The following is a 15,674-nucleotide window of genomic DNA, read 5'->3' as shown; positions in this document are numbered from 1 at the left end:
CCCTGCATATGGGTTTGTTCTCTGACCTCTGTGGACCTGTGTGGAATGCTGTTGGCCTTTCACAGGCCACCCAAGTTCTCCTCCCATGGGCTGCAGTACACTACAGAGCCCCAGGGCCTGAAGGATCCTTGCTCCTTAGTTATCACCGCCCACCGCAGGGCTGGTCCTTAACCGCAGCAGAACCTTATGCCCACCGGGACCACACGATAAGCCACCTCAGCGCCTCTGGGAACGGGACCCCTTGCCTTACTGTTTTCAAAGATGCCTGGGAAATTCCAAGGTGAGTCCAAGATGACTCAGTGAGGGTCTGAATTCATTGATATGGAAGAAAAAAGCTTTAAGACAACAAATCAATATTAAACAACAAAGCATTTGGTGTTTAGTCACTATGAGATGGGAAGCACAAAAGATCGTTTTCAATTGAGAAATTCAAGCAAGAGTTCAAATAAGTCAGATTAGAAGGGCTCTTTCTTTGAAACTGTTATCTGTATATATGTTCTCAGTTATGGACTCTAGCAGTGACGATTGTCTTCGTGGGCTGTGATTTACAAACCTGACAGCTCCACTTGAGCCCATTCCTTTTGCACTCTAATTCACCTGCATGTACAGACACTGACCTCATCTAATAAAAGTGATTCAGACCAGCTTATACCAGCATTTAGGTTATGCCCTATATAGCTGCGGATCTGACACAGTTACAAGTCCAAAGTAAAAATATTTATTGTTTGCTCTGTAACCCAACAGGCATTTAATGCTAAGGCAAAGTGCTGGGTGTTCCCATTTAAATACAAAAAAAAAATTAAAGATCTTGAACCATCAGTTATAGAGAACAAACATATGCAAATAAACATAAATCTGAGTCATGAAAATAACTACAAGTGCCCCTTTGCCCTTACAAATGGTTGTCTTTGTGGCTACAGTAGTCTTGCTCCTGACATGCTACTCACATCTGTGAAGAAGCCATTCGATTGCACACATATGCAGAAAAAAATACAGCAGGGAGAGGCAAAAGAGATGGGTTTGTGGCTGTGTGCTCCACACTTGTGAGGAGTGGCATAATCTGTACAATAGCACTTACTCAACAGCAAAATAATATCTTAGGTGCAACTTTTGAATAGAAAGTTACGAATTTGATTTTCCTTTGAAAAACTATTCGTGAATCTATAACGTATGGCACTAAAATAAATAAGAATCATAAGGATTTTTTCTTTCAAACTGCACATTATGTAACCCAAACTCTGTGTGCTCCAACAAAACAGGTGGGCAGTGTCTGTAATAAGAGGCTCCAGTATGGTGGTAGTCACGGGTCCTTGATATCCACCAGATGCCCTTGAGGTTGATGCCTGCTAAACACAAACAAGCAGTATAGATTGCTTTCATATGACATTGTAGAAAGCTGCAATGTTAGAATGCATGCACTCTTGAGAGTATCAAGACAAGAAGTTATGCTCAGGTGACCAAAGGCCAGAGCTGCAATGACCCGTGTTATAATCTCATCTCAAACCCATGTTCAGTAACCATTTACCTCGGTAATATGGAACAAGTAAAGCTACCAGTGACTACAAAGGTTACCTAGAACACACAAGTTTGCATTCCTAAATACTTTGTTTCCATAGTATTTATGCACTAGAATGCTTGGGAGCTGACGAGTTCCATATGGAAGAGGAAAAAATATATGGTAAGCATGAAAATGATAGACATTTGTAAATTTTTTAGCTGAGACTACTGCATGTTTCCTATTGCCTGCCAACTTGAAGACTGGCATATTTGTCAGATTCTTATTATATCAAGTTATTGTTTTGAATAGTGCCACAAGCTACAAAGAAAATCATTGCTAAAACTGTTGCTACCTAATTCATAAAATATCCCAGCTTAAATGGTAGAGGACAAGAGAGATATGCAACAAGTCTTGTTCATTAATTCTCCATATATATGAATATTTACTCATCAAAATTATTCCAGCTATTGCTCACAATATTAAATATTATCAGATGCAAATGGATCTTATGATATATTACAATATAAAATTTACTCAAGTAAGTTTGCTGTGCTTGATTTGCAGCTACTGTAAATTCAAGGCAGTATCATCCTGTACTTGTTTCTATTATTTTTTTGAAGCTATATCACTACGTAACATTCTGGCCTAGAACTCGCTATGTGGTACAGGCTAGACTCAAACTCGACGTCCTCTTCCCTCAGTCTTTTGGGTGCTGGAATTACAAGGTTATGTTATCACACCTGGCTTCCTGACATGATAACTCTACTAGACCTAATCCAAGAGTTTTTTTTTAATTGATCAAAAGCTCTTTAGAATTCATACAAGAGTTAGTTTAATGTACTTTATATAATATCTATTTTCCATGAAGACAGAGGAAGACAATACATCTTAACCCTAAAAAGCTAGAAATAATCACAATCATTAATTATACTCAAGTATAAAAAGCTTAATATATTGGCCCTAAAATATAAAATGCACTAATTGGTAGTGTTGATGTGATTTTATATATCCTAGCTACATCTTTAACAATTGTATTAATAAACATATTATTGTTTCTATTAGCATATTGCCAATTACATAGATATAATGTATTTACTTTTTGTCTACCTTATGACTTTGGTGCTGTCTAAAAAGTTGAAAATTTTGCATAGAACATGTGTGTTGAACAAGGCCCCTGATGGTAACAACTTCATAATTACAGTTATGTTGGGAATAAGCAAAAGCGGTCAGAAAGCGACACAGACGGAATCTTCACAGAAAACACAGAGCATTGTAAACCATGTGAGGCATGTTGGTAGCTTTTGGAATCAAAGTAGACACATTATACCTTAAACTAAGGGGCTCTGCTCATGTTTTCTTTCTAAAAATAAACAGCTGAATTGTGAATATTAAGCCAAGAGCACTATCACTTTAAATTTGAAATTGTGATTTTTGAAAATGGCTGTTATGAAACACATGTTTCCAACTGATCAAAAAATGTTTCCTCTACCACCAGGAAATACTTACAGGACATAAATGTTGTATGGAATTGAGAAATTAGACCATCTACACTTTTCAGAATAAGGTAGATTTTTTTAAAGGAGTTTGGATTTTTATAATGTACTTTTGTATATATAGTTAACAACTACTCTATACAAAAATACAACTGTGATGTGTTCCATAACATTATACATTTTATTTACAACGTATTTATTTTTTATAATGTCACAAGCGTCATGCCGAGAAGTAATCTGGGTCAAGGAGAAGCTGAACACTTTCAACATTTGCTTGGACATTTGAACAAAGAGAAGCTTGATGTATCTGAAAATATGCTGCAGTCTGTTGATGATGCAGGCTCCCTTCAATAGGAGCTCTGCACGTTGGAATTACTAGAGATTTCTTCAAGAGCTTACATGTAGAGGCAGATTCAAATGATTACTACCTCTCCTACACACAAGTACAGTGGAATCTCCGCAACATTTTAATTAGGAAGAAAAAATAGCCATGTTGGTCTCCCTACATTCGCAGTGCAACACATCTTATCAAAATAAGTATCTATGCTGCACACATGGCACACTTCCAACCGTGTGTTGAAGTAGAATGTTTAAGAAATAAGGAAGTTCAATATCCACTTTTCCAATGAGACAGTATTCTCGATTTATACCACAGCCTCACAATGATGACTGCCAAGGTGTTTCTGGCCTTAAAGAATGATAATAAAAACCAGGTCAGCCTGAGTTTGACTTAACTGTCGAAAGGACAAGTAATGAACCTAAAGTAAAATGTGGGTCTCGAGTGACACTCGTTGAAAAATAGCAATTCCTCCACCAAGTTCTGTGGTGGAAGCATCACTGACGCTTCCATCCCCTATCACCCACGGTTGAATTTTCCCAGTGCGAGGCAAATGAGACCGGGGAGCTCGCTCGCTGCGCTGCAGAAGTAGCAACGACCTGGAAGAGGAAAAGTGCGCTGTCTTCGTTCTCTTGTCAAATAATACTGTTTCGTGGTGTTCCTTCATAAGTTATCCCTTGGTGGGGGGGGGGAGATGAGGTTAACAGAGATTCTGTCATCAACCCCCCCCCCCCACACACACACACACATACTAAAGGTCACTACAGTGCCCTCTTCCACACTTATCCTGCAAATCTCTTTTCAGCACCATGGACAGCAACCCCGCCGGGAGGAGGCTGGGGCCCATTCGCTATTGAAATCAATTCCTATGAACTTTACCTAGCTTTTCCCCCTGGCTAACCTGCGAAGGTCACGTTGCTCTTTCTAGGCAACAGGAAGATCTGGAATCTAGTAACCGGCTTGCAGATGGGAAGCAACCTGTAATTCATAGCACCGACGATTGACCACGCATTCTAACTATCGGGAAAAAAAAAAGCCCAAGTCATTATATAAGGTCGCAGACGAATAACCTGACATCGCTCATCAATCACCAGCTACCTACACTTGCAACTTCTGACTTTGCATGAGTCTTGAATCAATGATTCTACACATTTCTAAGGGAAAACAGGACACTTGGGGGGGGGTAAACATATGATCAGCTAGGCCCTGAGCCCGTCCAATGAACGAGAAATATCCTCGGAATAGCATGCCAATCTGGTTGTTTTTCCGACATCAACAGCTGCACCTCCTCTCTTTCTCCCCGGTCAAGCCAACTTCGCGATGTCACTCTCCTGGAGGAGCCCTGTGTGTGTGTGTGTGTGTGTGTGTGTGTGTGTGTGTGTGTGTGTGTGTGTGCAGTCCCAAGACCCGATGCCAGGCACACCTGCCTGTCTCCACCTCCTGGGGCCACCTGCGCTCCTCAGCCCCATCCAACAGCTGTCACCGACCGACTTCCAGCCAACCGCAGAGCCCGTGAGAAAGAGGGGAGGCACTGCTGGCTTGCTCACCCCAAAGCCAAGGACTTCCCCCCGCACCCAGCTCTAGCCATCAGCCCCCCCCCCCAAACAATGCGGTCCGCCCTCCCGCCACAGCAGGCAAGCCCGTGGCACCAGAGAGACAACCCGGAAAGCAGCACAACCAGAGCCCGGCTAAGTTCCTTGAAGACACACTGCCCACCACCACGCGCGTGGGGAGAGAGAGAGGAAAAGGGGCGAGGGGGAGAACCCAGCAGACACCAGACGTGGGGGGTGTAAGGGGGGGGGGGGAAGGAAAGAGGCAGGGTTGCAGACCCAGGGCCCCTACCTTACAGTCCTCGGGGCAGGACTTGACCGAGTACTCGTCCGACTGCAGGTACTTGTGCAGCACGCTTTCGAACTCTTCGTACTTCTCCTGGGCGTGGTGGTCGTAGTCTTGGTACGCCTCCACGCACTGCCGGCACGCGGCGGCCGTCTCGCCGCCCTGGGTGAGCGCCACGTCCAGGCTGCAGTTCAAGGTGTTGGGGCTGGACAGCCCGGAGAACAACTCCCAGAGTGTGTAGGAATTACAAAAGGAGAGGTAAAAATCCGACAAGTTCCAGCCGGGGGGCGGAGGCTGCCGCGCCTCCCCCGCGGCCGCCGCCCCCCGACTCCAGTTCCGGGCGCACACCGCGTCGGCGCTGTCCACGGTGAAGCACTGGCCCCCCGAGCTGCCCGGCGGGTAGCAGGACTCCAGGCGCCACGCGGGCTTGGCGGAGTTCCCCGCGAGGCTCGGAGCCTGGCGGCGGCTCCTCCGGTGGTGGCTCCTCCGGTTGCCCTGGCCGCCGCCTCCCGGGGAGGGGGGCAGGGTCGGGGACGAGGAGGAGGAGGAGGAGGAGGCGGAGAGGAGTCTGTGAGCCGCCACCGCCGCCGCCGCCGCCGCCGGGGCGCCGGGCGCGGACGCCCCCTCCATCCCCGCCAGGAGCGCGGGCCAGGAGGGCTCGGGCTGCCGGGGCCGCTGCTGCTGCTGCTGCTGCTGCCGCCGCTGCTGCTGCTGCTGCTGCTGCTGCTGCTGCCGCTGCTGCTGCTGCTGCTCCTTGTCCCGGGTGCGGGTGAGCTTGGCCTCGGCGCAGAACCACAAGTGATCAGAGAGCAGGACCGTGAAAAACAGAAGGGACGCCAGGGACAGTCGCCATTTCTGAGCCCTCTCGGAATCGATGAAGGGTTTCTCGTTCTCCCGGGGTGCGGCCAACCAGATCTTCACGCGGTCGTCATAATGCCGACACATCCAAGCACCTCTGGTCATATTTTGGGAAGGCCCAGCCCTGGCCGACTCCACCCTGGGGGCTCCCGGGCCGGCGTCTCCACAATATGCATGGACTTCGAGCTTTAATTTCCTTATCCCCTCCTCCCGGCTCTTCCTCTCTCTCTCTCTCTCTCTCTCTCTCTCTCCCTTCTCTCTCTCTTTCTCTCTCTCTCCCTCTCTCTCTTTCTCTCTTTCTCTCTCTCTCTCTTTTGCCTACATCAATATTACCAGGCTTTGGAGGAAGATCTGACTTGATCCCGACCTAATCACCAGCCGACCCCATCCTCCTGTTCAGTGGGAACAATGAGAGAGAGAGAGAGAGAGAGAGAGAGAGAGAGAGAGAGAGAGAGAGAGAGAGAGAGAGAGAGAGAGAGAGAGAGAGAGAGAGAGAGAGGCAGAGGAGGCTGAGGCCGGTGCTGGCCGGCGGCGGGGTGGGCGCAGGCGGGAGGGAGGGATGGGTGGATGGAGGGATGGAGGGATGGAGGGATGGGTGGATGGGTGGCGCGGCGCGGCGGGGCGCTGGAGCGGCTCCGGTCACCCCGGCATCGTCAGCGCGCGGGTCCCCGTGGCCCCGCGGCGGCGGGCAGCCCGCTCTCCCCCGCCTGGGGCATGCCGCCGCTTCTCCGCTGCCCACTGACGGCGCCCGGAGCGCCTCCCCTCCTCCTCCTCTCCCCTCCTCCTCCTCTCCTCCTCCTCCTCCTCCTCCTCCCCGGCTTCTCCTCCTCTTCCTCCTCCTTCCTCTCCGTCTTCCTTCGCGTCTCCGCCGCCCGCCCGCCCGCCTGCCTGCCGAGCCTACTTGGCGCTGGCTGTGCCCGAGTCCGGAGCCTGGGCCGCCGCCGGCTGGGCTCGCCCTCCCCCCCACCCCCCACCCCGCGCTCCCGCCGCCGCCGCGGGGCCGCCCGCGGGCGCCGCCTCCCCGGGACCTCGGGGCCGAATCGCCTGCGCGGGGCCTCCGGAGAGCGCGGTCATCCTCTTCGGCGCCCGGGCTAAGTTGCCGCCATCTTCGTCCCGGAGCCCCACTTTTTGGGGGGGAGCGCCGGGTGGTGCGTCATCTCCTCCCGCGCCGAGGTCTCTCCATCCTGGCGCAGTGGCGGCGGCGGGGCCCGGGGAGGAGGGCGCGGAGGACGCGGCGCGCCGGCGGCGGCGGGAGGGGAGGGAGGGAGGGAGGAGGGGGGGCGACGGGAGGGGAGGGGGCTGCGCGCGCCCCGGCCGGGCTTCCACCACCACCACCCACCGACCCCCCACGCCACCGCGCCCCGCAGCCGCCTTTGTCACCGCCAAAGTCACAACGCCCCGCGGGGCTGCCCACCCCCCCCCCCCCACGCCGGCCGCGCGCCCCGGCCAAGTCCGCCCCGAGGACGCGAACCCGGACGTCCCGGGCCCGGGAGGCGCCGTCCCGCCCGCCTGGGGGCGCGGGGCTTCGCGGAAGGCGGGGACGACGGGAAGGGCCCCCCCCCCGGGCAGCCTGGGGCACCCGGCCGCCCCCCTCCCCCTCCCCGGGACAGCCGTGGGGGTCCCCCCCCCGCGAGGTCCGCCTGTCCCCAAGAGCGCGGGCCGCCCCGGGGTGCGGTGCGGTGCGGGGCCCGCGCGCCTAGGCTCGGTGCACCTGCGCGTGTGTGAGTGTGTCTGCGCGTGACATTCGTGTACCGGGCGTGTTGGGGGGGGGGTGTCCGCGAGCGCACCGTTAGGGCACGTGCAGCCGCCCCCCCCACCCCCCCTCGCCCGAGCGATCCTCTCCGTCCGGGCCACACGCACGTCTCCTCCGTGACGGGCTCCGCTCCCGGTTCGCCCGCGTCTTCCTGGGCCAAAGTAAGCCGGCGCACGTTGGCCCTTCCCGGGGCGGACCTGGCGGGAGAGCCGCGGGGGCTCCGTCGAGGAGGTTCCGGCGGGGATCGGCCGCCCCCTCCCCACGGCGCCCCCGTGGCGCGCAGCCCTCCGCCCCGCCGCCCGCCCGCCGGCCCGCCCGCGGGGCTCGCGCAGCGCGCCGGCTGCAGGCCGAGGCTCTGGTGCCCCTTAGCGACGGCTCTGGGAGTTGAGAGAAACGAAAGCTACGGACTTGCGGGGGAAATCCTGGGGGTCCCCTCCTTCCCGGATCCCCCGGGGTCTCCTTGGATCTGGAGACCCGTGTCCACCTCAGTCGTGAAGCAAGCGGGAAGGCGGGGGGGGGGGGGCGCGCACGTGGCCCGCCCCTGCCCTGCGCATGGAAAGTGCGGCCGGCTTTGGGGGGTGTCCCTGCTCTGGGGTGTCGCCTCCCCCTCCCCCACCCCCGGGACTGCTCGCCCTGACCACTGGGGCGCACCGAGCCAGGCCCCCAATGTATCAGGGGTTCTCAGATCTAAGCGAATCCGTGGGGGAACCCCAGGGGGTTGGGGTGTAGCCGGGCTCTTTCCTCGTGGAGGCACTGGGGCGCGGGGGGGGGGGGTCGGATGCACGGGGACTGGGTGTTTTTCTTAGGAGGAGCTGCAAAGTGCGCGCCCAGCGCCACCCACCTTCCCCGGGGCCACTGCGGAAACCACCCCGGGGGCTGGCAGGTGCCTGGATGCCCGCAAACGTGTAACACGGCCCTGTGGCACTCTGGTGCCATTCTGCTGCTCGGGAGTTCAGTGTGTCGGGTTCCCGACTCTTGCGAGCAAGCGTTTTTCTTCATAGCCCTATCTGAATACTACTGACGAACTCGATTGCTTCTCGGGCAAGTATCCACACTTTCTACGTGGACCTCGGTCACCATAGCACCCCATCAACGAACATGTGTGTGTCAATATATTCACACCAAATGATGGTTATTTTACGAATGCCCTGTGCATATTGCAGAGAATGATTTTAGTTTAAAAAAAAAAAAGCTGCACAGCAATTTGGAAAGTCCTGAGTGAGTCAGGCACAGTGGCACACATGTGAAGCGCCAGAAACTCCAGGCTGGAGAGAGGAGGAGGCAGGGGGTTAATGGAACCTAAGAGTTCCTGGCAGCCTGAGTGTAAGGAACCCACAGCCCTCGGAAAATCACCCTGCCAACACTAGATACAAGAACCGTTTCTATCTTGCAGTATCTCCCTGGCATTTTTATTTTGTATTATTAGTGTCTTATTTTGTGATGTTAAAATATTTATGTTCTGAATCCTTAACACATGATGCCATTCACTCTTATTGCACAATGATAACATTGTTCCCTTCCACATTAGCAGTGATTTAAATGGCAAGCACACACATTTTAGTGAGGACTCAAATTAGGAGTATGTCTCAGTCTAAGGAATAAGAGAAATTTAAGCATAGAGATAATGCATAACATTTAAAGACCACATTCCCTAAACATAAGAGAAGCAAAAACATGTTATTTTTGATCTCGTTATCATGCAAATTTGGCTAAATTATGTCTCAGAAAATATTGCAATGATACATAGACTGCAATAAAACAGTAGGGTTCAAATTTGATTTCTACAGACAGTTCTGTCTGTTTTGGTATTCTAAGGCCTTGCTTCCCTCTGATACTTCTAATGAATTAGCAGGTTTTAAAATGCTGCCTGGGTGGGGAGGGGCTAAGCCTTGGGGAAAGAACCTACCCATTGGCAACTCCATCTTTCCTTGATTCCAATTGGTTCTGGAGTGAACTGTAGGGACACCAAGGTGAAAGATCACGTTGAGCTCCAGAAGCTAAGATAAGGAAAGGTCAGAAAAAGCCAAGCAGGCTGCAGTTCAAAGGAATAGAAATCCTTGGGGATTAGTGACTTGTGATAGTTCAGTGACTTTCCACCCGATTTTGAGAGGGATTGCCATGGGAAGGTATTGGGGCATTGATGGGAATCCAGAATGATTCTTTCAGAAGATGGGCATTTTGGAAAGACAGTACTCCAGGACTCCGGGCATTGGAAACCCAGTGGGTGGGCCATTTTTCGGATCTGCTGAAGTCCAGAGAGAATGCTGGGGTTCCACCATGGACAAGGTTGTGTGTTAAAAGAAAATGGTTCCTCTTCTGCCAAGGATTGGGATTCGTTAAGGAAATATAGATCATTACTTGACTGCTCATTTTCATTAACATTCCTCCTCACCAAAATAAAAATGAGAAATATGTTCAAAGAAGGTGTTGACTGGATGAGCAAATGTTGATTCCTATTAGCTTATCAACTAAAATGTTGCACGCTCGAAAATAAGATCCAATAGCTTGTCTGGATGGAGGTTTCATTTATCAGGAGAAGCAGGCTGTGGAGTCTAGAAACTCCCACGTAGATTCTACATCAGAACATGACTAATAGGATAAAAAAAATGTTAACTGCACCAGTATGTTTCAGAAGGCTTCGGAATAGTAGAGTTGAGCTGCAAATACATTGTATTGAAGGATGTAGTGCAAGGATGTACTTTGAACAAAAAAACATTACCAAGTGATTCGCAGATGGGTCATCACACCACGTTTACAGTTCAAGCTGTCATGTATGGTGAACTGCTTTGAAGACCGTGATCACTATTTTCACAGGGCCGGCTCCAGTGTCTGTATTCTAAGCTAGATGGCTGGATTTGTTGTGTGTCAGAAGGAGATAAGCTCCTCCCTCAGCCTTTCTTCTGTAAAAAGCATAATGTGTTTGCTAGCTTCTCAAATACCTTTCCTCACACTTTAGGGTTAACTAACATCTGTTCAGTAATTTAAACACAGGAAAATTGTCAAAGTAAGACTTACCTTCTTTTCTTCTAAACACCATTGCTTAAATAGACTGCCCCCTCAATTGTGCAAACGTTTGTGTTGCTCAGCCTTGAATGTCTTTGGATGCGCACACAGGAAGACTTTCGTCATTCATATATACCTTTCATTTTCCAATTATAAGTGGCTATAGATTCCTCTTATTTACCTATTGATCTAGAAATGGAGTCTGGGGTGTTCAGAGCCCACCACTAAGTGGAAAAATCTGGACCAACATACCAGCTTTAGTTAAAGTGAAATCTAGCACAGATCTAACAATAGATAGTATGCTTATTTACAAAGAAAAACAAGCTTATTAAGTCCTCTGTCATTTGCTCACGCAAACCTTACCTTAAGACACAAAGCAGACTCTTGTTCCAGAGGATGCCAAGGCTCTGATTGGTTCCAGGGAATGGTGAGTGTACCCAGGGTCTCTAGGCAACCTAGTTTCCACCCATACTTGATTGGGCTAATTTGGCAGAGTAAAGAATTTCCTCTCTGTGTTTTTCCATTATGCTGTAGCTGCGTGATTTTCAAACTTTGGTGGGTAGAGGGTCAGGCGAGGACTCTGTAAACATGATCTCCTCCAAGAGAGCTGCTTCAGTAGAATTTAGGTTGGTTCTGGGGAAACACTGTGTCTAACAAATCCTTGGCAATTTCCTATAACCAGTGCATCCTTCTGTCCACAAAGTTGACCCTGCTAAAGAGTGTGTTCCTTCTCAGTGAAATCAGGGAGTGTGCTCTGAATTCTAAACAAACAAGTGTAGGAGAATGTAAGTGGTATTTGGCATTGTAATTCAGCATTAGCCCCTATATAATTAGTTCACAGGCAATTTTCATAGAATGTATATATAATCAACCTAACACCACATTAAAAGCTACGTCATCATTTTTCACCACAGAAATTACATGCAAAACACTACTCTGAGAAAGTGTGTAACACACACAGTTGTTCAGGAAGAAAAGTAGCATTTAATCAAGCTATACAGAGCAAGGCAGATGTATAGAAACAAAGAACTCACTGAGACAAGAAGATAATTGGACAGTAGAAGAGATCTACCCATGTCGAACTAGAACGGTGGGAACTCATTCCTCATCAGTTCATACATCACCACCACAAGTTGTGATTTTTCTTTCCAGCAGGACAGCACCCTGAGAAGAGAGAAAGCATACTTCTCTGGAGTCCTCACATAGTTCCTCATTAAGTCCCGTTCGGGGGCTCAATTTTATTTCAAACTTCTTTGAGGGAAGACGTGTTGTTCTACAACAGAACTCAACAAGGCTAGTCTTAATTGCAGTGGAAGTTACCCAACAGAACTGTTAACAAACTAATGGCATGTTTTAATGTAGAACATTTAGTCATTAATTGGCGGATAATGATTTCACAATAGCAAGTATTAGATATAATTGTTTAAACGGATGGTAAAGATCACTGTCAAACATCAACGTGACTGTGTGGGAATGGGGAATGGTATACACTATCAGGGAATTTTCACACCAAAATGAAAGAATAGCCTCACTGTATATATGGACTCTAGTTTGGTCTCACCAAAGAAGGGTATAAGTGATGCTCAGCAAGTAGGTATTACCAGTCGAGCGAGTGAGCTGGGCATGGTGTCTCATAACTGTAAGCCCTGTTCTCGGGAGGTAAAGGCACAAGGATCCGCAGTTTGAACTTCATAGTGAGAAACTCTGTGCCCAGACAAAAAAGAGGAGAAGGAGGGGAAGAAGAGGAGGAAGGGGAGGAGGAGGAGGAGGAAGAGGAGGAAGTTGTTGATGAGACAAATGGCTCTCATAGCAACAAAACTTCTAATATCCAATTCACAAAAGAAAGCTCTAACAACTGACAGTATAAAAGATGTTCCTTGATGTGCTATTTTAATGCTTGTGGGCCTAAATCAATTAATGAAATGTTATGTGATTAGACATTTGTTTAACTTTGTCTTTGTCTTTCTCTCTCTCTCTCTCTCTCTCTCTCGTCAATCCTGGGGCTTAAACTCAGGGGCCTGGGCACTGTCCCTGAGCTCTTTTAATCAAGGTTTGTGCTCTACCACTTTGAGCTACACCTCACCTCCACTTAGGGGTTTTGAGTGGTCAATTGAAGATGAGAGTCGCACCAGGACTTTTCTATCCAAGCTGGCTCTGAACTGAGATCCTTAGATCTCAGCCTCCTGAGTAGCTAGAGTAACAGAGGTGAGACACCAGCACCCAGCCTGGGTAATTTGACTTCTTGTCCTCACATTTTCTAATTGCCAACTCATTGGAAGCCATGTGGGGTAAGATTCTCATTCACATGGCTTTTTGACACTGCACTGGGGGTTGTCTTACATTGAGACATATATAGTTTGTTTAATGTAATTTTAATTCCGTAGACCCTGACAAGCTGTAGACGCAATGTGGACTTTATAAATAGACCTGAGAACGGAGCCGGCACGCAGCTGCCACCGGAAGCATCTCCCCCGCCCTCTGTGGTCTTCATGGAGCTCGGCACAGGACTGGATGCAGTGCGCTCCTCTGGAAAGCGGAGCCATGGGGAGAGGAGCAGTGACTCACCCATCCCTTGAATATTGATGCAGGATCCAGCTTCTGCCCCCCTCCACCGCTCTGCCCTCTTCACAGAAGCTCCAGTCAGGGTGGGGTGACGCCCAAGGGACAGAAGCCCTCTCTCCTAGACCCAGTGTTCCCAGGCATTTTGCTCTTCACACGCGGTCCTACCAGACCACAGGAGAGCAGCTTTGGGAGGAGGGCGACAGGTGTCCTCATAAGAGCACATCCGTATCCACCATTGTCGCTGGTTCTCAGACTTCAGAACTGATGGGGTGTTGGTGCCCAAGGTCAGGAAGAAAGTCGCTGTAAGTAGAGCAGGGAAGAATGCGCCCAGGACACTGCACCCGGGCGGTCAGGCCACCCATTTGGGGGAACATCACCATATTGGTGAGTTTTAATTTGTAAATGAGCAGACGCAATTAGGGTGATAACCCTACCAGGTGCTGAAACATATTGTACATTTGTGGTAATTAAATCACTGTGGAAATGGCCCCAGAGTAAGTGAATCACTGCTAAAGAGAAACTACTGAAAAAAGACCAATTGCATGTAGGGTTTTAATACAAGATGAAGGATTAGGGGACATACTACAAATGGTTGTGAGAGAAAACGTTGGAAATTTGGCATTGGGTTTTGACATCACTTTGGTGAAAGGAGATAGTGTGGGTCTCCTGGCCTTCAGGCCCCCTTCCCATAGTCACCCAACAAGGCAGTCCCAGGCCTCTTGTTTAGCAGAGAGAAACAGCGGGAGAAGCTGAGGATTGTTCTTGAGAGACAAGGCTGCTCTCATGCCAAGGCAAACCTAAATGTCAAGCCTTGTTACATGTATTTCTTCTAAATTCAGTTCAGGATTGGGGCTTTGCCTTTTCTAACCACACAGATAGCCAACTACTAGAAATCTGATTCTTTTTACTAATGACAAGCTAAAAGGAGTGTTATCTTTGTTATCGGACAAGCCAGCTACTGTCAACCGGAGCGTGGCATTCCTTTCTTTTTGACCAGTGAAATAGCCTGATTGCTTTTCCTGCTACATTTTCAATGCTTGGGCCTCCCAACTGTGTAGCCTAAATCTCAATATTCGGGAGATGTGCTAAATTTCATGCTTCCTCCCAATAACAACATCCAACATCCTACCTTGAGACATTATCTACCTGGAGGTTTTAATGAGTCAGGGAATCGTGCCCACATGGTTCAGTATCACTATTGTCTGTTCAAACACCTATTCAGATTTTGTTTCAGTAGCAAAACATAACTTAAAAAGTCAAGGAGTGGCAGCAGCTTCAGGTTGGGCTAGACGCAGGGGGCAGCTCCCTTTAGCTGGACGCTGTGTTCTCCTGTACCAGACTGGAAGGACTTGAGACAATTGCACCAGAGCCTCACATTTACTCGGGTCCCGGCAGCCTCAGCCAGAGCGCCAACACGTTTATTGACTCTGACATGATTAAGTGCCCATCTCTGAACCTTCCTCTGGAGAGAGGACTGATGTTTTCTCATTTACCACAGCTGTCACAAGGTCCTAACCACTGGGCTACACCCAGAGCATATGGGCTGACAGCACTAGGTTCCCTTGGAGTAAACTTGGGGTTTGGGCTGAGCTGCACGAGCAAAAGCGCACCTGTCTCCTTGCTTCCGGAGTTTATTCTGTATGCAAGAGAAGGCTGCTGAAATAATTAGCAGCAGTACTTGAATCGCAATCACAGTGTGCACTTGTGAAAGTTGACTTTGGTGGCAATGTGATAGAGGCCAGTTTGATGGCATCACAGTTAAGGGCATTTGAGGGAGAATATTCTGGAAATCCACTCTAGAAAAACTCAACATGTGGTCCCATGTGCACTCCGCTTTCACGCCGGAGGCCGTGCTTGCCCTGCTGCTGGAGGGGCTGAGCTGTGTCAGTCCACAGCTTTACAGCTCCGCTGCGATGGGCCTGGCTCCGGAAACACCCTCATAGATGACTGGTTTCTATGGGGGAACAAAGACTCCACTGGTCACAATTCTGGATTTCAGAGCTCCTACAGAATTTTCTGAGGTGACTCGCAAGGCAAGCACAATTGAGCTTCTCCCTCTGCCTCAGCTCTTCCCAAAGTTTTCCTGGTGTGTTTCAGAGTACATTCCAGAACCTGTGCCTTCATGTCTCTTTCTGGGGACTCAGGCTAAGATAAACTCTGTGACTCAAAAGCATCTTTTCTTCACTCAAAAGAGTAGTTTCTTATCTGCTGATCATGAGTACCCCATCACTGGTGGCAAATACTGTATGTACAATATCACAGTGTAACCAAAGGTATGTATCAGTAGAAGGAGCCTTCCTATGAGAAGGAGCCTTTTAGGGAGAGAAATTGACT

The 15,674-nt window shown here is 49.5% G+C and overlaps 1 protein-coding gene across 2 annotated transcripts in view; it reads right to left on the bottom strand.

Moving 5' to 3' along the window:
* Positions 1–6,389, bottom strand: part of Nalf1 (NALCN channel auxiliary factor 1) — a 425,631-nt gene extending 419,242 nt beyond the window's left edge. For both annotated transcript variants that reach the window (XM_048341102.1, XM_048341103.1), the window contains exon 1: positions 5,171–6,389. In XM_048341102.1, coding sequence (XP_048197059.1) covers positions 5,171–6,127 — 957 coding nt within the window. In that variant the 5' untranslated portion in view covers positions 6,128–6,389. The remainder of the gene's footprint in view (positions 1–5,170) is intronic.
* Positions 6,390–15,674: the final 9,285 nt, after the last annotated feature.

The sequence above is a fragment of the Perognathus longimembris genome, chromosome 3 (genome assembly GCF_023159225.1).
Source record: "Perognathus longimembris pacificus isolate PPM17 chromosome 3, ASM2315922v1, whole genome shotgun sequence".
Classification (NCBI taxonomy): Eukaryota; Metazoa; Chordata; class Mammalia; order Rodentia; family Heteromyidae; genus Perognathus; species Perognathus longimembris.
This window is presented reverse-complemented; position numbering and strand designations above follow the sequence as displayed.